At 44.7% G+C, this 27,617-nt stretch overlaps 1 protein-coding gene across 1 annotated transcript in view; it reads left to right on the top strand.

The window, feature by feature from the left end:
• Nucleotides 1–27,617, top strand: part of gnpat (glyceronephosphate O-acyltransferase) — a 64,392-nt gene that overhangs the window by 17,949 nt on the left and 18,826 nt on the right. Inside the window, exons 4-10 of the mRNA XM_083643698.1 lie at nt 1,918–2,047; nt 5,529–5,656; nt 14,003–14,078; nt 16,532–16,683; nt 18,262–18,392; nt 22,054–22,301; nt 25,106–25,207. Of these exons, the coding sequence (XP_083499824.1) occupies nt 1,918–2,047; nt 5,529–5,656; nt 14,003–14,078; nt 16,532–16,683; nt 18,262–18,392; nt 22,054–22,301; nt 25,106–25,207 (967 nt within the window). The remainder of the gene's footprint in view (nt 1–1,917; nt 2,048–5,528; nt 5,657–14,002; nt 14,079–16,531; nt 16,684–18,261; nt 18,393–22,053; nt 22,302–25,105; nt 25,208–27,617) is intronic.

The raw sequence follows: 27,617 nt of genomic DNA, 5'->3' as shown, positions 1-27,617 counted from the left end.
ATCAAAGCAAACTGGCGAAATGATCTTCTCGTCTCCTCTGCCCTACGTCCTCCTCCCCATGCCCGCTGCACAGCGCAGCGTGCAACAGTTAAATTACCTTACAGCCAATGTTAAATCATACAAAATTAACATGAAACAATAGCAGCTGAGCTGATAAATGCCAACTTGTTCAACGAGCAACAGGTTAGCGGATATGATAGATAACATCATTAGGCTACATTCCCAAAACGAGTGTTATTTTGTGACGAGCAAACGTTTAACGTCGGAGTTCGACAAGGAAATGCGATGCGAGCAGGCATGCGCTGCAGTCATGTGGGCTGCAGTGCAGAGTAGTATCCAGGCAGCATCAAGCCAGCGTAAACACAGCCCCCCAAAGCTTGTATGTAGAGAAAGCAAATGCACGAAGCGAAATGTGGAAGTATTTTGCTTACGTTGCCGACAGCGAAGGCAAGCCCCTGGACACATCAAACGAAGCCAGTCTGTAAAAAGTGCTTCAACGCGACGCAGGTGAACGGATAAACATCGAACCAGCCAGGCTATTTCTCTCAGACAGGGATCCCAACGTCTTCAAAGATTTCAGTTCAAAGACTGGTTAGCGAATGTGAAGGATACAACATACATGCCCTCTAAGTCAAACGAGTGTGATTTATTGTGTGACAAGCTAACTTATTTCACCATCAGAGTTTTGCCGACCCCCAAAATTCCCCATCCAAGTGCACACGTCACTCCCCACCCGCTCTGCAGTGCCGGCTATATTCACACATGTGAGCCCTCAGGTGTGAAGGGAAATTCCAGGAAATGGCCGATATTGATTTACAGGCAATTTTCCTGTACGCATGTGTGAAAACGGCTTATGTGTAAGGTTGGAGTTTGAGGAGTTGCCCAGAACGCATATCTCAGGATCTATTGGAAAATGTATATTATGAATTGTTGATATAGCATCACAGACCCCCTGCCAAAAACCTTGTAGCTTATTACAATGCCAGGTGGAATGAACAAAGGTGCCCTCTTCTAGACCACATCTAAAACAGAGGGCTGAGAGATTAGAGTTGAACCCATGTAGTTTGGAGGGGGTGAAATAAATCTGATGTAAAAAAAATTGAGTCTGTATCTCGAATTGAATGTAACATGTGACACCGTCACCGTCACTACACTACCGCAACTCACTCCTCTACGGCACCAACTCCACCCTCATCAACAGTCTCCAACTGGTCCAAAATGCAGCCGCCCGTCTCCTCACCCACACCAAATCCTGGCACCACATCACCCCAGTCCTTCAACAACTCCACTGGCTTCCCATCTCCTCCCGGATCACCTACAAAATCCTCGTCATCACTTACAAAGCTCTCCACCAACTGGCCCCCCCATATCTCAGTAACCTCCTCTCCCCCTACCAACCCTCCTGTTCCCTCCGATCCACCTCTGCCGGCCTTCTCTCCACCCCCAAATCCAACCTCCGCAGTTTCGGCGACAGAGCCTTCTCCAGGGCAGCTCCCAAGCTCTGGAACTCTCTCCCCCCGGACATTAGAGAATCAGACTCCCTCACTGTCTTCCAATCCCGCCTCAAAACCCATCTCTTCTCCTCTGCCTTCTCCTAGCTCCCCCTGCCTATCCCTGTGTGCCTGTGTCGTGTTTGTCCATTGTCTGTTGCACTTACGTCGTCCCCGCCCCTTTAGTGTTTCTTTTTTGTAAAGCGTCTTTGAGTCCTAGAAAAGCACTATAAAAAACCCATGTTTATTATTATTATTATTATTACATAGGTCCTCCCATAGCTCTGGGTCAATCTCTGTACCTAAATCTCTCTCCCATCTATTCTTGGATCTTTCAGAGATAGACAGAAAAGGCAACATGATATTATAGAACTTAGAGATGGTTCTCAACATTGATCAAGCTAAATGTGTGTTGTTGTGCTGTCAGCTCCAGCAGGCCGTGCAGGAGCACCCCCTGGTGTTGCTGCCCAGTCACCGCAGCTACATGGACTTCCTGCTGATGTCCTACATCCTGTACACCTACGACCTGCCTCTGCCCGTCATCGCTGCTGGCATGGGTGAGCCCCGCCCACAACAACACATCTGTACTGTGTCGTTTAGCCCCGCCCACAACAACACGTCTGTACTGTGTCGTTTAGCCCCGCCCACAACAACACATCTGTACTGTGTCACTTAGCCCCGCCCACAACAACACGTCTGTACTGTATCGTTTAGCCCCGCCCACAACAACACATCTGTACTGTGTCGTTTAGCCCCGCCCACAACAACACATCTGTACTGTGTCGTTTAGCCCCGCCCACAACAACACATCTGTACTGTGTCGTTTAGCCCCGCCCACAACAACACATCTGTACTGTGTCGTTTAGCCCCGCCCACAACAACACATCTGTACTGTGTTGTTTAGCCCCGCCCACAACAACACATCTGTACTGTGTTGTTTAGCCCCGCCCACAACAACACATCTGTACTGTGTCACTTAGCCCCGCCCACAACAACACATCTGTACTGTATCGTTTAGCCCCGCCCACAACAACACATCTGTACTGTGTCGTTTAGCCCCGCCCACAACAACACATCTGTACTGTATCGTTTAGCCCCGCCCACAACAACACATCTGTACTGTGTCGTTTAGCCCCGCCCACAACAACACATCTGTACTGTATCGTTTAGCCCCGCCCACAACAACACATCTGTACTGTATCATTTAGCCCCGCCCACAACAACACATCTGTACTGTGTCGTTTAGCCCCGCCCACAACAACACATCTGTACTGTATCATTTAGCCCTGCCCACAACAACACATCTGTACTGTATTGTTTAGCCCCGCCCACAACAACACGTCTGTACTGTATCGTTTAGCCCCGCCCACAACAACACATCTGTACTGTATCGTTTAGCCCAGCCCACAACAACACATCTGTACTGTATCGTTTAGCCCCGCCCACAACAACACATCTGTACTGTGTCGTTTAGCCCCGCCCACAACAACACATCTGTACTGTATCGTTTAGCCCCGCCCACAACAACACATCTGTACTGTATCATTTAGCCCTGCCCACAACAACACATCTGTACTGTATCGTTTAGCCCCGCCCACAACAACACATCTGTACTGTATCGTTTAGCCCCGCCCACAACAACACATCTGTACTGTATCATTTAGCCCCGCCCACAACAACACATCTGTACTGTATCATTTAGCCCTGCCCACAACAACACATCTGTACTGTATCGTTTAGCCCCGCCCACAACAACACGTCTGTACTGTATCGTTTAGCCCCGCCCACAACAACACATCTGTACTGTATCGTTTAGCCCCGCCCACAACAACACATCTGTACTGTATCGTTTAGCCCCGCCCACAACAACACATCTGTACTGTATCGTTTAGCCCCGCCCACAACAACACATCTGTACTGTATCGTTTAGCCCCGCCCACAACAACACATCTGTACTGTATCGTTTAGCCCTGCCCACAACAACACATCTGTACTGTATCGTTTAGCCCCGCCCACAACAACACATCTGTACTGTGTCGTTTAGCCCCGCCCACAAAAACACATCTGTACTGTGTCGTTTAGCCCCGCCCACAACAACACCTCTTAACAGAGGCTCAGAAATTCTGTGTTTGTTGTGTCTGTTTTATATGGTCATGTAATCATATCTGTGATGCTATAGACCAGTGTGTTTTATATGGTCATGTAATCATATCTGTGATGCTATAGACCAGTGTGTAATTGTTGCCAGATCTATGAAAACAGACTCTTCTTTTTTGAACTCTCTGGGGAAACCTTCCTTTTCATTGTAGCAGCACAGTAATAGAATCAGATTGTAACATGAATTCATTGTTATCATTGTAACAGTAATAGGATCCAGATCATACGTTACTTTTTTTATGCCTCCGCCCGGTGATAGCCGTGGTCGGAGGCATTTTGCTTTTGGGTTGTCCATCTGCCCGATTGTCGTTAGCGCGATATCTCAGGAACGCCTTGATGGAATTGCTTCAAATTTGGCTCCATCGTCCACTTGGACGGACTCAAGGATGAACTGTAGGGCTGGGTATTGGCAAGGATCTCACGATACGATACATATCACGATACTTGGGTCACGATACGATTATATCACGATATATTGCGATGCGATACATATTGCGATACATTGCGATATTCTACAGAATTTACTCAAAATTATATAATAGAGCTAAAGATACAACACACTGTGTACCACCCAGGTAGTGTAATAATATGTATATCACTTTATACTGATAAGTTAGTGGACAAATTTAGTCAAAACTACTGAGTGTTGAGTGTTACTGAACGCATCGATATGAGAAATATCGATACAGTATCGATTAGGGGTGGGAATCACCAGATGCAGAGGCATGGCATGGCCTGCAATTTATTTTTTATTTTTTATATCGCGATACTTTGCGTCCAATTATCGATACAGTATCGGGAAATAAAATATCGCGATATATTGCCGTATCGATTATATTGCCCAGCCCTAATGAACTGGTTAGTTTTTGGTGGTCAAAGGTCAAAGTTAAAGGTCACTGTGACCTCACAAATTCCATTTTCATGCTCAACGCGATATCTGCCACTGCGCTGTGCTTGTATGAGTCTGGACAGACATGGAAGTCTACTGCTCACTTGTTCGTCGAGGCAAACATCCACAATATTTCTAGTTTTATCAACTTTTGGGGTGATTTTTCTCCCCAATTGTACGTGGCCAATTCCCCCTGCTGAGTTGTAGACTAGCACATGCTTCCTCCGATACATGTGCAGTCACCAGCCGCTTCTTTTCACCTGACAGCGAGGAGTTTCACAGCGACCAGGACTCATACCTCAGCGGCTTCTCACCCGCAGACACGGCCAATAGACCCGTTTCATGGGGCGCCATTTTGTGTCGAAAAGCCAGGGTAAACACAGGTGCAAGCAAAACAATAATGAGGGTTTCCAACTGCCTGACCCTGCCTTTTTGACACAAAATGGCCCCCTGAGGCCGCCTGCAGTACTACACAAATAAAAAGCTCAGCTGATGTAGATGCAGCCAATTGTCATAATTGTGCTCTGGAGCTTTTTTGCCATTTTTTGTCATAAATGTTGGTAAAGTGGCACTTATTGAAACCTACTACCCTGCTTGTAGGCATCAAAAGTCATCAGAAATTCATTTAGTGATGAAATAAAACTTTAAATTGTAAAAAAAACTTCCCATAGCTTATGGCGTCTTCTTTGCTGCGTTCTGCCTCCACTTATGCCGAAATGAATGCTGGGATACGTGCCATGCCAAGTTGACACAAGTCACCAACCAGAGTCGGTAAAGTGGGCGTGTCGAGAACAACACATCCGGGAATTTTAAGCGTTCTTGGCGAAATGTGAACTTTGCATTGGAACAGTACTTGGGCTGCGACTGATGACGTTTCACAGGGACACAAGAACACTGGAACACACAAGAACCCTTATTGAGAAAGGGCCCATGTTTATGGATGAGACATACTGTATCTCCATATGAGGAACTGACCACCTGCCTCCCTGCAGATTTCATGGCCATGAAGTTTGTGGGGGAGATGCTGCGTATGTCCGGAGCCTTCTTCATCCGACGCTCCTTTGGTGGAGACAAGCTGTACTGGGCCGTCTTCTCCCAGTACGTCCAGACCATGCTCAGGGTACCACACTATCTTCCTTTGACATCTCTCACTCTTTAGCTACTAGCACAATACCCACACAGTGTATCATGCTGCTCAGCCATGCTCATTTACTCACTCACTGACTGACTGACTGGCTCACTCACTCACTCACTCACTCACTCACTCACTCACTCACTGACTCACTCACTCACTGACTCACTCACTGGCTCGCTGACTCACTCACTCACTCACTCACTCACTCAAGTGGCTTTTAAACATGAAGTCTGGATCATGTCTGGCTAGCAAGAGCAGGATATTTTCCGGTTTTACCTTTTTAACACGTTCACTGCCCAAGACAAGATATCTCGGCTTACAGAATCCAACCGTTGACTGCCAAAGACGAGATATCTCGGCTTAAAAAAAAAAAAAAAAAAATTGACGGTGGGACTTGGATCAACGTCTACGTCCACGTCTCCTATAAAATTATTGGAGCCACCCAACGTGTACAACCCATTCCACCGACCCACTAAGTGGCGACAGTGCTCTCCTGACTAGAGGAAGGCAAGCAAAAAGCAGTGTGAGAAAGCCATTCTCATGAAAATGGATTGGCGAAAACGCTTTCGCTTTCGCGCTGATTGCTGGCAGTGAGGGATTGCAAATTTGCATAATAGATTACGGGTGGAACACACTTTGAAACACGCAGCATAAATAAGACCAGAATCGCAAAACCTTCATCAAAGCTCTCAACCGAAGCGAGCGAGCCCATCCAGACTTCCTCAAAGAGCGGCCCCGCCAGCAGACAGGCACAGCAGCAGCAAAGCAGTGAGACTGGTGACGCGAGGTTACAGCAGCAGAAACGAGCTTGTGACACGGCCGCTGCAGCCAAGAAGACACACACGGAGGGAGGAGTTTGAAAGAGAGGGGTGTTTCCTGCTGTTATGGAGGAAATTACTGTTCAAAACTATTGTTTAGATGTCTGACGTCTTACTGATGCCAAAAATGAATGGTTAAAGTGACTGTTCTATCGAATTTCACAAAAAGCCATTTATCTCTGAATAAATTTTCAGACGCTGAAACCATGCTGTATTCAACTGCTAATGCTTACATAACTACTAACTCTACAAACTAACTCTTTTAGACAGAGAAAGCACACATTCTATTAGTTCTTTTGAGATATTGTGTGTTCACAAAATCCTAACAGAAAAGAATCCTCAGCTCTTGAAAGATGAGCCAGAATCCTCAAAAAAAAACCTTGGCAGAAGCTAACTACAGTATTGAAAAACGGCTGGCAGTGAATGTGTTAAACATGAGGGGTCGGGCGGGAGGGGGGGGGGGGGGTGCGGTAGCATGTATCGATATCAAGAAATGTGATAGGAAACAGCTTTAGCGAATCTGTAACCAAACTCCATACAAAAACATGCCGTTTTAACAGAAGGTCCATACCAACCATTCAGGCAATAGAGGGGTGGCATTGTGCCAAAAATGAGCACAGTCAAAATAGTGGTCGCACCGTCGTCAATCACTGTGGGTGATTTATTTTACAAGTGGCATTCAAGTCATATCTGACTAGTTTTAAATGTATTTCTCCCCACAAAAGTTAGGCTAGGCCTATGTCTCGATATAGGCTGTCAGTCAGTCAGCTCCTCTCCTCCCTCCGCAGTGTGGACGCACAGTCACACAACACTGCCTGCCTCAAATGGCTGCCTCACACAATAGACGCTGCATCCAACTCGAGAAAACTTCTCAGAAGAGACTAACATTAGCGACAAATCTGGAGACTTTTTCTGACATGGGAATGATGGGATTATTACCAGCAAGCAGCAGTAAAAGCAGGCAATGACGATAGCTGGGTAAATCCCGCTAGCATCGATGCTAAGTTAGCAAAGTAGCCTACAGCAAGAGCGCAGCTGAAGCTAATTAATATGAACGTTAACATCCATATAATATATAGCCATGTGCTTGCGCGATGACATCATGTATTGGCGATGTCAAAGGGTGGCGATTGACGATCTGACTGAGGTCAAGATCGCGCAACTCTAGTAGGCTATCATCTCTCTTGTTGCATTTTTCTTCTTTAAGTGTTTTTATTTGCAAGGTAGAGTACAGTACACATTGGTTGTAATCAAACAATCACAATCTCAAATGAAACAATAAGTAACTCAGAATGTACAGTCTCCCTCTATTTTCTTTTTCACAAATAACGAACACACAAAGAACAACAAATTAGACAATAAAATAAAATGAACGTAATATATATACACATACACACACCCACACACACACACACACACCCACACACACACTCCAATTTCACAACAATGGAAGTGCTTGTAAAACTTATACATGGCATAGGGTCCCACACAAGTCACTCATCATCCCTGACCTCGTCAAGGTAGGCCAGGAACGGGCCCCAAACAACCGAAAATCTCCAGAGTGAATTGATTCTCAGGAACCTAAGTCTCTCCATCCGTATGACAGAAGTCATACCCGCCAGCCATAGCTGAAAAGATGGTGGGGAAGGGGACTTCCATTCCTGTAGGATAAGTTTTTTGGCAACGATTGTCCCCTGTGTCAGAGCTTGCTGCACAGCTGTGGAAAAACTCAAAGATGAGTCAGAGCAGCCAAAGATGGCGAGCCCTGGCTCCGGCCGAAGGGTCACCCTGTAGGCCTTAGAGTACCAGTCGAATACTTTGGCCCAGAACTCAGTCAGTGAAGGGCAAAACCAAAAAGCATGAGACAGAGTGCCCTCCGATACACGACACCTGTCACACAGTGGTGAGACAGACGGGTAAATCCTGTGCAACTTATGGTTAGAATAGTGAAGACGGTGGGTGACTTTAAATTGAATCAGTTGGTGTCTACTATTAACTGAACAGAGTTGTATCACAGACAGACTCCTATTCCATAGAATATCAGACAAGTCAATGCCAAGTTCCCCCTGCCAAGCTTCTCTAATCCTCTCAGTAGAGGCTGTGATACAATTGTCGAACAGACATACAAATCTAGAAATAAGATGCTTGGAGTGAGGAGGGCTCAGCAGTACATCGAAAAAGGCGTGTTCGTTTGGAAGCACTTCAAAAGAGCGAATCCTGGACCGAACATAGTTTCTAAGTTGCAAAAATCTGAGCCAGTTTGTGCCGGGCAGTTCAAACTTCCTCTTTAGTAGCTCAAAGGATGAAAAATGGCCATCTATGTATAGATCTTTGATGGAGACTAGCCCCTTCTCACTCCAAGCATGGTAGTTTTTGTCTGACCGTGGAGGCAGAAAAGTGTGATTAAAACAAATTGGCGTATGTACAGAAACATCCGGTAAACTCAAAACACTCCTAATTTGGTTTAAAATTCTAACAGAGTTTTTCACAACAAAACATAGACTTCCCAAGGTCCCAGGGTTCTCCAACCTAGCAAATAGCATAGCTGGCAGTGAAGAGTTGCCGGTAGAGCTGGCCTCCATTTTCAGCCACAGGGGAACCCCGGGAGACAGATTACCAGGGGTCCCCTGAGGCCAAAACATTAGAGCCCTAGCATTAGCGGCCCAGTAGTAGTGCCTGAATACTGGTAAGGCCAGCCCTCCTTCAAGCTTAGGTTTTTGTAAATGAATTTTCGAGATTCTATGGTTTTTATAATTCCAGATATAAGACATAATTATAGAGTCCAGTTTTTTAAAGAAAACCAGTGGAAGAAAGATAGGAAGGTTTTGACATAAATACAGGAACCTGGGAAGTGAAACCATCTTAATGGAATTTATTCGACCAATCATGGACAAAGGCAGAATTTTCCAGTTTTCTATACACTGTTTAAGTCTTAAAACAAAATCATCAAAATTCAACTTAAATATTAGTTTCGGATCTCTGGGTAGGGTTATGCCAAGATAGATGAGGCGATCCTTGGCCAATTTGAATGGGAGATTTTCCAGAAAGCCGGGTGTAAAAACGTCCGAGAGTGGCATAAAGTCACTTTTTGTCCGGTTAATTGTATATCCAGACAGCTTACCGAAAGAAGTCAATAATTCTAGAAGAATGGGGATAGATTTTTCTGAATTATGTAAATATAATATTACGTCGTCGGCATACAAACTGATACGCGTTTCAATGCCATCGACCTCCAAACCTGTGAGGCTTGGGTGACTACGTATTTTTAGAGCAAGGGATTCGAGCGCGACGGCGAAGAGGGCCGGCGAGAGAGGACAACCCTGCTGGACCGAGCGAAATAGTGGAAATGTGTTTGACTTGTCACCGTTAGTTATAACGGAGCATGTTGGGCTAGCGTATATAAGCTTTACCCAGGATATGAATGATTCGCCAAACCCAAATCTGCGTAACGACTCAAACATATAAGGCCACTCAACCTGATCGAATGCTTTCTGTGCGTCGAGCGATAGAATGGCTGCGCCACTGATCTTACTATGGTCTGCATATATAGTGTTGAGAAGACGTCGGACATTGAAAAAAGATAACCTGTTCGGAATGAACCCTGTCTGGTCAGAATGAATGATAGATGACAGATGTTTGTTTAAACGGGTGGCCAGTGTTTTAGTAATTATCTTTCTATCAAAATTCTGAAGCGCTATGGGTCTATAGCTGGCTGGGTCTACTTCCTCCTTCCCCTTTTTTAGAATAACGGAGATGTTAGCTTCGTACAATGTTTTAGGCAAGACATTATCCCTCTTAGAGCTAGCTATCATTCTAAGAAGGAGTGGAGCAAGAGCCTCAGAAAATTTCTTATAGAATTCAGCACCGAATCCGTCCGGTCCAGCCGCTTTGCCTGATGGGAAAGATTTAATAGCAGAGGTTATTTCTTCTAATGTGAGATCACGGTCTAAGTCCTCTCTGGCAGCTTCAGTAAGTTTGGGCGTTTCAAGAGGGTCGAAGAAGTCATTCAGATCAGATTGAGTAGCGTCATAGTTAGAGGAGTAGAGTTCGCTGTAAAACTCTCTGAAACGATCGTTTATCGCTTTTGGGTTAGTCAGCAGGGCGCCTCTCTTTGATTTGATAGAAAGAATTGACCTGGAAGCTTGGGCCCCCTTAAGCTGTCTCGACAGAAGTCCCTCTGGCTTATCTCCCAGTTCGAATTGTTTTTGTCTCAGCTTTAAGAGAAGTGTATTTATTTGACCACCCAAGATGCAATTGTATTCATACTTCAGCTTCAGTATCTTATTATAATCTTCTGTGGATTTTGAGACCTGATATATGGCTTCAAGTGCGGGGAGAGCGTTTTCAATCTCCAATAGTCGGCGCCGTTTCCCCTTTCTATCAGCTGCTTCATATGAGATTATATCCCCTCGGATAACGGCCTTCAAGGTTTCCCACAATGTAGAGTCCGAAACTTCGCCGTTATCGTTGAACTCAAAAAAATGCTCTAATTTAGTGGTGATGTATTCTATAAATGTTCCATCAGAAAGTAAAGAGGGGTTAAAACGCCAAGAGTGGGTTTGTTTAGGGAGAGAGAGATGTAAGGACAATGTCAAGGGGCTATGGTCGGAGATCAGTATATTATGGTATTTTATTTCGGTGACGTGAGATATCAGTTGAGAGTCTATTAAAAAATAATCTATTCTGCTATATGATTTGTGGGCATGGGAGTAAAATGAATAGGTTTTATCAATGGGGTGACAAACCCTCCAAACGTCAACTAGGTTCCTAGATTTAATCAGATTATTTAAAACGTGTACTGATGAGATATGTGGGGGCGGGCGAGGGGACAGTCTATCTAAATACGGGTCTAAGTAGCAATTCAGGTCACCTCCGACTATTATATTTGAATTGATGGTGTCAGGGAGTAGGTCAAAAACTTTTTTAAAGAAATTTGGCTCGTCTGAATTTGGACCGTAAATATTAAGTATTGTTAAAGGAAATGAATTAATGGTTCCAGAAACTAAAATGTATCTTCCAAAAGGGTCTGCAGTGGTAGAGGTGAGCTGAAATGGGATGTTTTTTTTAAACAGGATGGCTACGCCGCGAGCTTGAGAGGAAAATGATGACTGGAATACCTGTGATATCCAGTTACACCTCAGCTTACGTTGTTGTGTAGGGCTAATGTGAGTTTCTTGAAGAAGGATGATGTCTGCTGACAGTGATCTAAGATGTCTCTTGTTGCATTTTTAAACTGGCATATGGGGGATTCAACTTTTAGTTGTTTACTCACCTATTGGCTCTCTTCCAAATAATCCAGCCATGTAATTCATGAAAATAATGATGGGACATTAATGGTTTGTAAAGTGCCACCACGCGCCCACTCACATACCAGCTAGATGATCTGGATCATGAGCTGCCAGAGTTAAACAGCACTCGCTTTTCCTATTATGCGGTTCCTACACCGGCGACCGAGATGAATATGATACGGACTCGCGGGAGTGCGCGTAGGCCGGCTAATTGTTGTTTAACATGCAGGCCAACCGGCTAGGAGCTGGTTATAATAGGGATTCCACTGCATGTTAAGAAGTGGCTTCACTGACTGACTGACTGACTGACTGAATCACTCACTCACTCTATTTTATTTTATTTTTATTGAACCAGGTAAGTCATTAAGAAGAAATTCTTATTTACAATGGCGACCTGGCAGAAGGCACAGCCTTTTGAGGGATAGGGGATAAAATAAATACAACCTTACTTTGAACAAATTAAAACACAAGTTAAAACACAGTTAAAAGATGGCAAAACAGACGGAGCAAACAAAACAAACAGTCGGAGCAGACAGCCAGGGAATAAGAACTAGTTCAGGAAGCAGTTGCAGGTGTCAGTGAATATGTCCATGATAGAGTCCTTGAAAGCTGACTTGGAGATGAAATTGTCCAGTTTTAGTGTTTTTTTTTCTAAGCCATTCCAGTCTGTGGGCACAGCAGAATGGAATGACGACTGACTGATTACAGAATGAGTTTTGGGGATTTTCAGCAGGATGAGGTTAGCAGAATGGGTGTTGTACGCAGCAGCTGCAGTATGCAACAAACTACATAGGTAGGGGGGTGACAGACCAAGGAGAGTTTTGTAGATTAGCATGAACCAGTGTATTTCATGACGGGTGTGTAGGGATGGCCAGTTTACAGAGGAATATAAAGTGCAGTGGTGAGTTCTGAAAGGGGCATTAGTAGTGAAACGGATGGCAGAGTGATAGATAACATCAAGCTTCTGCAGAGTAGTTTTGCAGGCAGATCGGTAAATGGTGTCACCATAGTCTAACATGGGAAGAACTGTCATTTTAACCAGGGTGACTCTAGCAGAGAGAGTGAAAGAGGAGCGCATTCTATAGAGAAAGCCAATTTTTGATTTGACCTTGGCTTGCAACTTGTTGATATGCTGAGAAAATGACAGAGTGTTGTCCAGCCATATGCCCAGGTATTTATATTCAGAGACCTGCTCTAGGGTCGCTCCATTGAGGGTACAGATCTGAGGTGGTGACATGAGCACAGAGCCCTTTTTACTGAAACCACATGACCTTGGTCTTAGAGGTGTTTAACATGAGGCGCAGGGAGGAGAAAACCTGTTGTATGCTGTTGAAACTAGACTGGAGAATTGTGACTACAGCATCTGGGGTAGGGCCAGAGGCGTACAGAATGGTGTCACTCACTGACTCACTCACTCACTCACTGACTCACTCACTGACTCACTCACTCACTGACTCACTCACTCACTCACTGACTCACTCACTGACTCACTCACTCACTCACTCACTCACTCACTCACTCACCCACCCACCCACCCAGAGTTGGCATGCAGCCTCTCTTCCCTCTCCCCAGAGGGTTTTCATAGTCCACTTCCCTGGCTGATTCCATCTCTGCTCAGCTGTGCTCCTCCACTCACTCAGGTGAACTCCATCAGTAGCTAACAAATGGAGCTCTCCATGGTGCTGAACCTGTGTTCACTCCTTTTGGCCACTAATTAGCCATTTTTGCGCATTTAGTCTGATCTAATTACCTCATTCAAACATCCGGCCCCGTTAGGTCACCTGCAGGGGTGCTGTTTACACTTCCTGAAAGGTTCAGCGCGATCGCACTTAATGGTATAGCTGTGGAGTGTGGACGAACACAATTTGCTCACACACACACACACACACACACACACACACACACACACACACAGACACACACACACACACACACACACACGCACACACACACACACACACACTTCACATTCTTATTATAGGATAGGATGGGAGATGGGAACACATCCTACTCATAAAACTATTCATCTAATCTATTAGTAGAGAGCAGTGAGCACCCCAGTCAAGCTGGTGTTTCCTAATAAACGTACTTATGATTTCCATTAGAGATAACCATGATTGTGTGGCTGAACTCATGGAATGTAAATTACCTTTTGATTTTGTAGGTGAAAATGGAAGAAGTAACCTAGAATTTATGATTTTCTGTCTCTTGGTTTTTCTCTCCAGAATGGATTTGCACCAATTGAATTCTTCCTCGAGGGGACCAGAAGCCGAACATGCAAGTCTTTGACTCCTAAGTTAGGTAAGAACCAGAAGCCGAACATGCAAGTCTTTGACTGCTAAGTTAGGTAAGAACCAGAAGCCGAACATGCAAGTCTTTGACTTATAAGTTAGGTAAGAACCAGAAGCTGAACATGCAAGTCTTTGACTCCTAAGTTATGTAAGAACCAGAAGCCGAACATGCAAGTCTTTGACTCCTAAGTTAGGTAAGAACCAGAAGCCGAACATGCAAGTCTTTGACTCCTAAGTTAGGTAAGAACCAGAAGCTGAACATGCAAGTCTTTGACTCCTAAGTTAGGTAAGAACCAGAAGCTGAACATGCAAGTCTTTGACTCCTAAGTTAGGTAAGACCCAGAAGCCGAACATGCAAGTCTTTGACTCCTAAGTTAGGTAAGAACCAGAAGCCGAACATGCAAGTCTTTGACTCCTAAGTTAGGTAAGAACCAGAAGCTGAACATGCAAGTCTTTGACTCCTAAGTTAGGTAAGAACCAGAAGCCGAACATGCAAGTCTTTGACTCCTAAGTTAGGTAAGAACCAGAAGCCGAACATGCAAGTCTTTGACTCCTAAGTTAGGTAAGAACCAGAAGCCGAACATGCAAGTCTTTGACTCCTAAGTTAGGTAAGAACCACAAGCCGAACATGCAAGTCTTTGACTCCTAAGTTAGGTAAGAACCAGAAGCCGAACATGCAAGTCTTTGACTCCTAAGTTAGGTAAGAACCAGAAGCCGAACATGCAAGTCTTTGACTCCTAAGTTAGGTAAGAACCAGAAGCCGAACATGCAAGTCTTTGACTCCTAAGTTAGGTAAGAACCAAAAGCCGAACATGCAAGTCTTTGACTCCTAAGTTAGGTAAGAACCAGAAGCCGAACATGCAAGTCTTTGACTCCTAAGTTAGGTAAGAACCAGAAGCTGAACATGCAAGTCTTTGACTCCTAAGTTAGGTAAGAACCAGAAGCCGAACATGCAAGTCTTTGACTCCTAAGTTAGGTAAGAACCAGAAGCTGAACATGCAAGTCTTTGACTCCTAAGTTAGGTAAGAACCAGCAGCCGAACATGCAAGTCTTTGACTTCTAAGTTAGGTAAGGTGACAAGAACAACATAAACAACAGCTACAAGCTTTCCATGAGAGAGAGAAAATCATAATCCATAATATGAGACACTGGTCAAAAACCTACAGTTGGAAAAACAGGTTTTCTGTAATATTCCATGGGGTGGGGGGCAAGGTAAAATATTCATTTTCACAGAAAAAAAAAACACAGAAAGAGAGAACTTGCGCCTGTTAACCTTTGGATGCGATTTTTCCAAAACAACTGCAATGAATGAACTATTTTTACACATAACCATTTTGTTGCTTCATGAATAAAATAATGGAAATAGATTCAAGATTCAAGATTTTTATTGTCACTCCATGGTACAAGTATCACGTGTGAAATTCTTGTGCTGTGAACTCCGTTTACAACATAGTACAAATATAACAGGGCATATGAGTGCAAAAACAACAAAAGACACAACAAGCAAATAAGGCAGTAGAGTGATAGGACAAGTCAGAGACAGTGGCATATTCACTGCACATAGGTGCACATGTCATGTGCATACTTGGACGTACTTAAACATTTTGAATTCGACGTATTTGATGTACAGGTGCAAATATCATATACCTAATTAAACATACAATTAAACATTACACATACCTAATGGTAGCATCTACAGTGCGGTACAGTACAGCTACTACACTATTTGTGTATGTTAAGGAGTCTCGTGGCCTGCTGGAAGAAACTGTCCCTCAAGCGATTTGTGCGTGCTTTTGGGACCCTGTATCTCCTCCCTGAGGGTAACAGGGAGAACAGGCTGTTGTGGGGATGGTTTGTGTCTTTGATGATCTTCAAATAATAAAATAAAAAAGCTACCATGGGATTTCCCTCCTACAAGCCACATTTCAGCATCACTCTTAACATGTTTATATTTCTCTGCAGCGGACTTAAAAGACCCCTAATATAGGAATTCATTTTCCCTCTGTATATATAAGGGATAGTTTGGTTTGTTTGAAGTGGGATCGTATGAGATACTTGCATACAGTCAGTGTGCTACATGCAGTAGAATGCAGCCGGCACGGTCCCAGTTTGGAGAAATGGAGACCGGCCGTATCAGGCAAGTAGAGCTGCTGAGTGTGAAGGAGGCCATGAGCAAAAACGTTAAAAAAAAAAAAAAAAAGCTTCCATACTGCTCACCTGCCGTAATCCAAGTCTCCACAAGCCCTGAGATGCCAAGTTGACTTGAAAAGATGACATTTACAACTTGTTTTTAGCTGAATTCTTCACTGTTAGCCATGTGCGGCAGTAGCTAGTGGTACCAGAAAGAGTTGCTGGACCACCTGGCTACATTGAAGATTTCAGCTAAAAACAGGGATGTTTCCTACCTGTTTGGTTACATATGTTTTTTCCTTCCTGTCATCCTCATCGTTCTCTCTCCTCCAGGTCTGTTTAGTATAGTGATGGACCCGTTCTTCAAAGGGGAGGTGTTTGACGTCAACTTGGTCCCAGTCAGTATCAGCTATGAGAGGATCTTGGAGGAGACACTCTATGCCAGGGAGCTACTGGGCGTACCCAAACCCAAGGAGTCCACCTCGGTGAGTCACTATAAATCAGCTGTTAAACGGTGAGTCACCACACTTCAAATCAGCTGTTAAACAAAAACAGTAATATGTGAAGCCAGTCCGACACTAACGAATACCGGTAATGCTTTTAGCACTCTACCAATAGCGGAGTGTAGTGGCGTCTTTGAGTCCTAAACTCTTCATATACACTGTATATTACTCAGAGCTGGGGACTCAGATCTCGTTACTTGTGGACTCAAGTCAAACTCGAGTCACAGTTTTAATTGCTTGAGTCTTGACATAAGATCGTGTGGGTTTGTAAATGACTTAGATTGTAAGTGATGAGATTTGTTCCAGCAGAAGAATTGAGTTTATTGAAACTGAAACGGATTATAGAAATCAAGATAATGATGTTCTTACCAAGTGTGTATCCTATTAAAACCATATAGCATTGAAAAGACCTAGATATATATATATATTCTTTTAACACATTCACTGCCAGCCGTTTTTTCAATACTGTAGGTAGGTTCTGCCAAGGTTTTTTTTTGAGGATTCTGGCTCATCTTTCAAGAGCCGAGGATTCTTTTCTGCTAAGATTTTGTGAACACAAATGATCTCAAAAGAACTAATAGAATGTGTGCTTTCTCTGTCTAAAAGAGTTAGTTTGTAGAGTTAGTAGTTATGTAGGCATTAGCAGTAGAATACAGCATGGTTTCAGCGTCTGAAAATTTATTCTGAGATAAATGGCTTTTTGTGAAATTCGATAGAACAGTCACTTTAACCATTTATTTTTGGCGTAAGACGTCAGACATCTAAACAATAGTTTTGAACAGTAATTTCCTCCATAGCAGCAGGAAACCCCCCTCTCCTTCAAACTCCTCCCTCCGTGGGTGTGTCTCTGGTGGCTTTGCAGCGTTTGTCACAAGCGAGGCTCTGCCTGTCTGTGCTGCCTGGCTGCTGGCGGCTGCTCTTTGGGCGAGTCTGCATGAGTCGTTTCGGTTGTGAGCTCAGCTGCAATGAAGCTGCATGCGATTGTGGGCTTTCTGCCGGTGTTTCAAAGTGTGTTGCACGCATAATCTATTATGCAAATTAGCAATCCCCCACCGCCAGCTCCCAGCGCGATAATGCGCGAAAGCGAAAGCGTTTTCGCCAATCCATTTTACAGTATGAGAGAATGGTTTCCTCGCGCGTTCCCCTGCAGTTTTGGCTCGGCTTTTTCTAGTCTGGAGAGCACTGTCGCCACTTAGTGGGTCGGTGGAATGGGTTGTACACGTTCGGTGGCTCCAATATTTTTATAGGAGACGTGGGGGGCGTTGATCCACGTCCCACCGTCAAATTTTTTTTTTTTTTTTTTTTTAAGACGAGATATCTCGTCATTGGCAGTCAACCGTTGGATTTTTTAAGACGAGATATCTCGTCAATGGCAGTGAACGTGTTAAGATATTCTATTGATGCTGGACTGGACTTGAGACTTAACATTAATGGCATGGACTTGAATTGAATTGGTCATCCATATTTAGACTTGGGACTTGGGACTGGAGCAAAGCTGACTTGGTCACATGTGTGATATGACTACTTGTGCTCTGCTTGTCTCCCTCTCTGCTTTTCTAGGGTCTATTCAAAGCCAGAAAGGTCTTTAGTGAAGACTACGGCAGTATCCACGTGTACTTCGGCCATCCTGTGTCTGTCAGAAGTTTAGCCCAGGGCAGGGTCAACCGCCGCCAGTTCAACCTGATTCCGAGGTACGCCTCTGCAGGCCTACAGTACCATCAAAACGCTCTCCTACCTGTGCAGTGGTATAGACCTCATACTGTACCAGAAAGGTACAGGGACCACAGCTAGGGATAGGAAGGTCGGGGTTCGAGGGGTGGCTAGAGAGAGTGGGTGGGGGGATGGGGGTGTTGGGGTCAAGGAAGGGGGGCGGGGATCATAAAAATAAACATTCTGATTAATAGCGGATGGGTTGTGGGCAGTTGAAACGATGTATCATTAATGAGGAAAAATAATATTACGGTAATTACGTTCTCTAGTCTATGAACGTATTTTAAGCTACATTTTTCGTCAGGCACATTCTTAGTCGCCTATTAATTGTAGGATCCCCAAAGGACCCATGGCAGTGGTAAACAAAACCATAGCCATGTGCTAGGTCGCTAGGCTCCACTTATGGTCCATATATGGTCAATGATGTCACCCTCAAAGAGGAGTCTCCGCTGAAGACGTGTTTGAAGAGAAGACGCGTTTGTATTTTCCCATACAATGAGGCAATCCAGTAAACTAAACGTAAAGCTATAGCGTTAGCCGAGTAAACTATATGAGGGCAAGTGGTGGACTGGACATAATACAGCATGGAAGTTTATTTGGAGTCTTGGACTGCAGCGATCGCACCAACGGCAGCAGAAACCGTAAGTTCGCTCCTTTATAGCGTTGTGAAATGTCAGCTGCATGGCGGGCGCAGATCTATAAATAGTATGAAATAATTTGCGCGGATTTATGGCGGGCGGTTGGTTCATGCATACACACGGATTAGGATGGCATAAAATCTCATCCGCGCATCTCTAATCTACACACATACAAGGAATTTGACTTGCTTTTCTCTCAAAATACTCACATAGGCTACAGGGCAAAAAGGAAAGGTATGCACAAGTTAAATCAGGCAAGGCAAAAGGGTACAGTTAGACATTAGCAAGGGGCTGTAGCTAGGAATACAAAGGTCGTAGAGCGCCCGGATTCGAGGGGTAGGTTGGGGGAATGTCTAGGGGGATGTGGGTGGTGGGAGGGGGCGGGGCTAGAGATAGGGGGTATCTGGATGGTGGGATGGTCTGTGGTGAGGGGCTAGGGGAAAGGGGCCATAGCTAAGGATAGGAAGGTCGTAGAGAGTTGGGGTTCGAAAAGAGTAACTCTGTTCCTGCCCTTTACTGACCGGATTCTGGGCCAAAATATTTGACTGGTACTCTAAGGCCTACAAAATAACCTTTCAGCCGGAGGTAGAACTCGCCATCTTCGGCTCCTCAGAATCTTCTCTGGACGTCCCGACAGCTGTGCAACAATCTCTGACACACGGGACAATTGTTGCCAAGAAACTCATTCTGCAGAAATCGAAGTCCCCCTCTCCACTAGGGATGCAGGGGTTAACCGGTTTGACTATTAACCACGATTTAAAATGTCACGGTTATATAACCGCAGAGGCTCCGCTACACCGAGTGTTTTGTTTCACAACAGTTCGTCAGTTTAAAACTCCCGTGAAGAACCTGTCTCTCTCGCTTCGTTTCCCGCACGGACTATTTAGCGGAGGCACCAAACACAGGCAGCTGCCATGTCTCCCAGTAGTAGTCAGTCGGTAGCCTAGCCATGGACGCCAGCACCAAAATAAATGTTGCAATACATGTCCCGCAAGGTTTCTGAGATTAGGGGAAAGTCTGAGCTGGTGTTACGTTAAACCAAACATGGGGAGGAGGCAGCGGATTTGTTTACCGTTAACATACAGTCAATGACGTTAACGTTAGCTGTTGTGGCTAATGTTAGCTAGCTGGCCATGGCCTAGCGTACATAGTTCAACAGGCAGCGGTTCTCGAGCTCGTTGTGACCAAACATCCCCGCATTTAAAGCACTTCATGCTCCCAGAGCTGGCGTAAACCATAGAGAACCTCATGCTTTACACAAAAAGAAACATCAAGGGTTTGTGTCAACTCCAAAAGCAACCCGCTAACGTTACATGTAGGCTTAATAACGTGAAGCTAACGTAGCTAGCTGCTTGGCAGTCATGATCTGACTGAGACAACGAAAACAAATGCGCACATTTACATAACAAACACCAGTCAACACCACAGAGTGTCCTTTCTTTAATCTAGAGGGAGCATTTTCCAGTAAAAAGTGAAACGACACATGATGGCGTATAGTGAGGCTTTCCATGCCTGCCCCATCATCACTGCAATAGAACTGACCCCAATGCAAAATTCAGACGGCCCATTTAGTTGCCAGTAAGATGCCAATAAGTTACTATGCCTTTTGTGTTTTTTCTGCAGACTAAGCAGCTAGACTTTCGCTTCTATAAAATAATAATAAAATATTTTTTGTATTGACTATTGTGATACACTTTACTAAAACAATCATATCAGAAATGTTGTTTGTTTTATGTTCACAATAGTGATGTCAGTTAGATTTGATTAGGTCAGAGCCACATCTGAGTACATCTGCCCTTTCTTTCTTCTTTTTTTAATCCGAAGGCAGCAACTGTTAAGATTGTGGGGGAAATACAATAAAACCTCTATTTAAAGAATGCTCATGTGATTTTTATACGTCCATAACAATAATCGTGAAACCGTGATAATCGTGGTTTTTTCTCAGACTATAATCGTACATCAAAATTTATAATCGATGCATCCCTACTCTCCACCCTCTTTGGCGGACATGATCTCTATTTGCGACCCATTTCTGGCCTACCTTGACGAAGTTAGGGTCGACGGGTGATTCGCCTGGTTGGTCTGCCATGGACCCCCTTGTGTGGGATCCCACGCGTAACATTTTTTACAAGCACATAAGCTCTTTATGTAACTGGTAGCACTGCATTGTAATTTTGGAGTGTATGTATGTTTTTTCTTTGCAAAATGCAAAATAAAATTTATTTTAAAAAGAAAAGAGCGCTGTTAACTCTCACAGGAGTTAGTGATACTCACTGTACGTGTACGTTCATTAGTTGCAAATGGCTGCGTTTAGTTCACGGTTCATCAAAATATAAGCTTATTCAGTTAACGGCACTCTTTTAGGGGACATTCAGACCAAAAGCGTTTTTGGAGCTGCCAGCGTCTTTCTGCAATTCATTCTCTATGTAAGGACGCGCTAGACGTGCTCCTCTTTTAATGAACGCACCTGGCGTTTAGCGCTGGTGGCGTCCGTTGTTTTTGGAGGAGCGCTGTGGGCGTTTTTAAGCTGAAAAAAGGTGAACTTTAGAGGAAAAGCGCCCTGCTCGTCTTTTCCTCTCCTCCTACCTTTTCTCCTCCCGAGGGATCCTCAACCTCCGCTGCTGCCAGAATTGCCAATAATCTGGCTTTCATGTTGACGGTGAACAACATCAAACAGACAAAACCAGCTGGCTACCGTCCATGTGGTCATTGTGCTGCTATCTGTACTGCACGTGACTGCAGGGGGAAACAAAACTGAGTTTTGTGCACAATGGAAGCTCTCTCAACATGATTTTCATAGCGTTCTGACTGAAAAAAACGCTTTTGGTGTGAATGTCCCCTTATCGTGCACATGCACAACACTGCTCATTAGGCATGTTAATACTAGGTGGAAAGGAGGTGGTAATCTTCATAATCTAAGCATCATGTTAATACTAGGTGGAAAGGAGGTGGTAATCTTCATACTCATCATAAGCATCATGTCTGTACAACTTCACCTTTCCAGACACATCCCCCAGAGGGCCAGCGAGGAGACCCAGGGCTTTGTGAACACCTCCGCCTACAGGCTGGTGCGGACCCAGGAGGAGAACATGGTCCTGAAGCCCTGGGTTCTTCTAGTCTCCCTGCTGCTCCAGAACCACCACCAGAGGGCACCGGGCCAGGAGCCGGGCATGGCGCTGGACGAGCTGACCCAACAAGCAGTCTGGCTCAGGAGTCTTTCCCGGGAATACGGGGCCTTCCTCCACTGGCCTGGTATGGCTCCAGTCTTCCCTCTCCAGAAGATTCAGCAAACGTTTTGAGGTGGTAAAGCAGGAAGTAAAGGTGTAACCAATAACATTAGTGACAGCCCTGGCACTGGAACACCTCAATAACATTAGTGAGGGCCCTGGCACTGGAACACCTCAATAACATTAGTGAGGGCCCTGGCACTGGAACACCTCAATAACATTAGTGACAGCCCTGGCACTGGAACACCTCAATAACATTAGTGAGGGCCCTGGCACTGGAACACCTCAATAACATTAGTGACAGCCCTGGCACTGGAACACCTCAATAACATTAGTGAGGGCCCTGGCACTGGAACACCTCAATAACATTAGTGACAGCCCTGGCACTGGAACACCTCAATAACATTAGTGAGGGCCCTGGCACTGGAACACCTCAATAACATTAGTGACAGCCCTGGCACTGGAACACCTCAATAACATTAGTGACAGCCCTGGCACTGGAACACCTCAATAACATTAGTGACAGCCCTGGCACTGGAATACCTCAATAACATTAGTGACAGCCCTGGCACTGGAACACCTCAATAACATTAGTGACAGCCCTGGCACTGGAACACCTCAATAACATTAGTGACAGCCCTGGCACTGGAACACCTCAATAACATTAGTGACAGCCCTGGCACTGGAACACCTCAATAACATTAGTGACAGCCCTGGCACTGGAACACCTCAATAACATTAGTGACAGCCCTGGCACTGGAACACCTCAATAACATTAGTGACAGCCCTGGCACTGGAACACCTCAATAACATTAGTGACAGCCCTGGCACTGGAACACCTCAATTGAATGGAATGATCATTAACGGTATTGATTACAGCTACTTTCCTTCCTGCTTAACCACCTCAAAACGGTTGCTGTGAAATGGGTCTATAGCAAGAGGCTACCCCCTGTTGAAATTTAAAATGTCAGTGGTGGTGTTAAAGCAGTTACGAGCAACTTTTCGATTGTTATTAAACAGTATAAATTTAATATCAATGCATCACATCTTACCTCTAATAGTCGACGAGACCAACGCAGAGTAGTCTCGCTTGAACCCCGAGTGAATCGGCCAGTGTTAGTCTGTCTGTAGCCAGGGCAGATCAGGAAGTGAAATGAAACGGTTTGCAGCAGCCACTTCGGCCATAACCACAAAATAACTTCCGAAAAACCTGTTAGAATATAACGAGAGATGTTCCCGAGAGTATGCGTGGCGTTCACAATGTTTATGCTATGTTGCTAGGCAGCGCGAACGGGGTAGGCAGTAGGGCTGTGGCGATTCACTTATCTCCCGATTCGATACTATCACGATTCTTGGGTGCCGATTCGATTTATATTGCGATTCTTAAGTATTGCGATTCTACGATTATTGCGATTCGATATTACAATTTATTGCGATTTTTGTTTATTTTTTTCTTTTATTTTTTCAGTTTGTTTGCTTTTTTACACTAGATTAGAACATGGGAAAAGTTGAATCATACACTAGAGACTGTATATTATATATCATGAGTAGGGCTGGGCGATATAGTTAAAAACAGGGGCGGACTGGGATCATAATTCAGGCCGGGCATTAGATACCAAGCAGGCCAGGCCGATATGGGCCAACGCACGTGAAATTTGGGCCGTTTGAAGCCAGATTTGGGCCGTTTGAAGTCCAATTTTACAATGAGATGCACCCACTTTAACCCTGAAGTGTAATTATTACTAAGTAATAACTATTACAGACTAACTAATAAAGTAATAAAACCACTAATAAACCAGTAGGCGGCGCCTGGCCTGCTGTTCAGTGAGTGGCCTGACTGCAAGCACCAAAAAAAAAAAAAAAAATTGTTTTTTTTTAAATTTGCGATTATCGATTCTGGAATAAAAGATCGATCCAAAAAATCGTGACATTAAAAATCGCGATACTTAGGTGAATCGATTTTTTCCCCCACCCCTAGTAGGCAGGCAGCTGCGTTTCACTTCCGGGTTAGCCGGTCCGGCGGTAACGAGAAAAAGAGAGAGAGCCCCCTGTTGACGCGAGTTTAGACAGACACAGACTTAATAATCACCTAAGGGAGCAATCTCCGATACACACGGCTTTGGTCTCAGCTACTATTATAGGTAAGATGTGATGCATCAATATTGTAATTATACTGTTTAATAACAATCAAAATGGGGCATTACAGGATAGGTTTGGCAATTTTGGACCTAATAATTTGTCTCTTATAAAACTATGGGTATGTAAGAGACAAATTGTATTGTATACTGTACGTCCAAAATCACAAAATGTATCCTTAAAGTATTGTATGAGCTTTATCGCCCTCTGTCAGTGACCAGTAGGAACTGGAACAACATTATTAGAAGTAGAACTGAACTCTTGACAGTGGACTTCAGTGGCAGAAACCAAGAAATCACAATCAGTCTTTAGCTTAAAGGATGGCTTTACCGTTAATCAACCCACTTTGTATCATTAATAATCTCAATAATATAAGCACATGGGCAGTGTTTTTTTTAAGGGAGTAAATTCTGGGCCTTGCAGGGTGGTTGTTGTTTTGCCGGCACAAAACTACTACTAATTAACACAGAGCACACTTAGAAAAAATTAAATTGTGGTAACTGGTGTCACTTTAATTAGTTAAGTCGTTAAGGGCAGGCATGGAATTAACTGATTTGGAGAGTGCATACATGAATATCAGAATATCCTGATTTGGACTGATCTTGGTAGTGAAGTAGTGGGTAGGGGGGGCTGGTTTGAGATTGGACCTTAGAGTCTTCTTGAGTATAGATTTTTCCTCTGTCTCCTCTCCAGACCACCTGCCTGCATCTGAGGTGGTTTCCTCCAGTCTCTCCTTGCATCGACGTCTAGTGAGGATCTCCCACGGCAGAGTCCGGCTGGCACTGGGAGAACAAGGTGTGTATTTATTTATCACTCATGTTTTTTTGTTTCTTTTATTCTGTCATCTTTTGTAAAGCATGTTGTAATTGCTATTGGCTTGGTCTTTGAGCCTGGTGATGATGTCACCTATAGAGTACAACAGGTGGTGACATCACCTGGTGGTGACATCACCTGGCACAAAGACCAGCCAATAGAGCTGGGGCAACTGTCACGACTGGGCGTTGTGGGTAAATACGGCCGACTCCAGTACACTAGTGCCACTCGCTGTTTACTTCAATGTCAAATAGCGGTACAAAAAAAAGCGATAAAAAAAGACATAATTTCATTTATAAATGACTCAAAGACAGCATGACATGACGATTATATTACAACTTCGCCGGCCATAGATTGCGCAAGATACACTAGGCGCTTTCACACCGGCCTTGAAAGCCGCAAAATGCACAGAAGATAGGATCCGCGCCTCCGATGTGAAAGTTCTGAACGCGCGTTGGTGGGTAAATTGTTGTACGCCTTTTGTCCCGCCAGCCGACCTAGTCTCAGCGCCGGGTTAGCAGGTAACCCGCCTCCACTTGAAAGCGTAGGAGCAGCAAGCCGGAACAGTGCGAATGCTCAGCTCATTCATAAAAAAATTACAGGGGAAATCACCTCATGCAGCAAGAAAGACAGTAAAAGTAAAAAAAAAAGTAGCCTATACAATCATGCGCCAGGAGGAATGCTCCGTGCCTGTAAGTAGGTTAGGCTTTATGCTCAAACGATGTTGACATTAGTAGCCTAGGTAAAATTAACGGATATAATAATACGCTTCAGAGGACTATAGCTGTCTGTGGCGAGTTGGTCTGAGGATATTCCCTCTGGAAACCAGCTCCAGAACTGCAATCTGTCTAGCTAGCCACTTGTGCATTCCCTTACAAAAACTACTAACGTTATAGTAGTCATGTGCATTTATAGCCTATACTATTCCCCCGACGAACGTTATGCAGACTGCAGCTGTTTGATATGCGGCCGTCGTCTTTCAGAACGGCCCCTAATTAGGCTACTTGATGGGAATCATTTGCTTTACAAAAAACTGGAACCAAAAGATAAGAATTAGCCTTGTAGCCTATCTAATAGGCTACATGATGGTGTGTCTGTGATGCATAAAGTCGATCAGATGAATATTGAAAGCCTTGTTACCATGCTGCATGTGGACAACACTTTCATGTTTTATCAGTTTGATCCTTAACGAGCGCAGCTTTATCAGCTTGATCCTTAACAACCGCAGCTGCACCTAATTGGCTGGCATACATCAGCGATGTTTGGTTGTTGAATGAATTCGTTCATCATACAGTAGCCTAGGCTACACTAACCTATGAAAATATTCATTTGGGCGAGGAGCTGGGTGGAAATGCCTCCGCTCGCCTTTCAATCCGGGAGGGGTGGATGTCACTTGAAAGCACACCCCAGGACGGGAATGTGGCGGTGCTGCTTGGCTGTGTGTGAAAGCAATTTCTGTGGCGAGGCTGCCGGTTTTGCGGGCCTTTTGAACTGCAATTTTGCACGATCTGTGTGTGAAAACGGCTATAGAAAAATAGTCATTTGATCCATTTGAATAAGTGCACAGTATTGGAAACGAAAAGAAAACTGAGGTCATTGTCTTTAACAAGGTCCCCCCAGCCCCCCTCGTCGAAGCTCTCGGCCCCTTGGGCTCAAACCTCTCGACCTCAGTAAGAAACCTTGGAGTCATTTTTGACAGTGTTTTTAAATTCGAAAAGCAAGTCAGCGCTGTGGTAAAAAGCAGTTTTTATCATCTTAGGCTCCTGGCAAAGACGAAGGACTATCTCTCCCAGAAAAACCTGGAGACGGCGATACATGCTTTTATTACCACCCGCCTAGACTATTGCAACGCACTTTATGCGGGGATCGACCAGTCCCTGCTCCGCCGCCTCCAGATGGTCCAAAACGCGGCTGCGCTGCCTCCTTACGGGCACCAAAAAACGTGAGCACATCAGCCCGGTTCTGTCCTCATTACACTGGCTGCCTGTGCGCTTCCGCATTGATTTTAAATTAGCCCTCACCGTTTTTAAAGCACTAAACGGAACGGCCCCTCCCTACATCTCTGAGCTGCTGCACCGCCACACCCCTTCCAGATCCCTTAGATCAGCAGACCAGTTCCTGCTGGTGGTGCCCAGAACCAGGCTGAAAACTAGGGGGGACAGAGCCTTCTCGGCTGCTGCTCCCAAGCTCTGGAACAGCCTCCCCCTCCATGTAAGAGCCGCCCAGACACTCAAGGTTTTTAAATCACAACTAAAAACCCACCTGTTCTCCCTGGCCTTTCCCCCCACTTAGCCCTCAATAGGTCCCTGGCTTTACTGTTTATTGTTTTTATTGTTTTACTGTTTTTATTGTTCTATTGTCTTATTGTCTTATTGCCTCTAGTCCTTCTCCC

Source organism: Poromitra crassiceps, assembly GCF_964638095.1.
Source record: "Poromitra crassiceps genome assembly, chromosome: 9".
NCBI classification, from domain to species: domain Eukaryota; kingdom Metazoa; phylum Chordata; class Actinopteri; order Beryciformes; family Melamphaidae; genus Poromitra; species Poromitra crassiceps.
The sequence above is the reverse complement of the archived record's forward strand: the minus strand, read 5'-3'. Positions and strand labels throughout refer to the sequence as shown.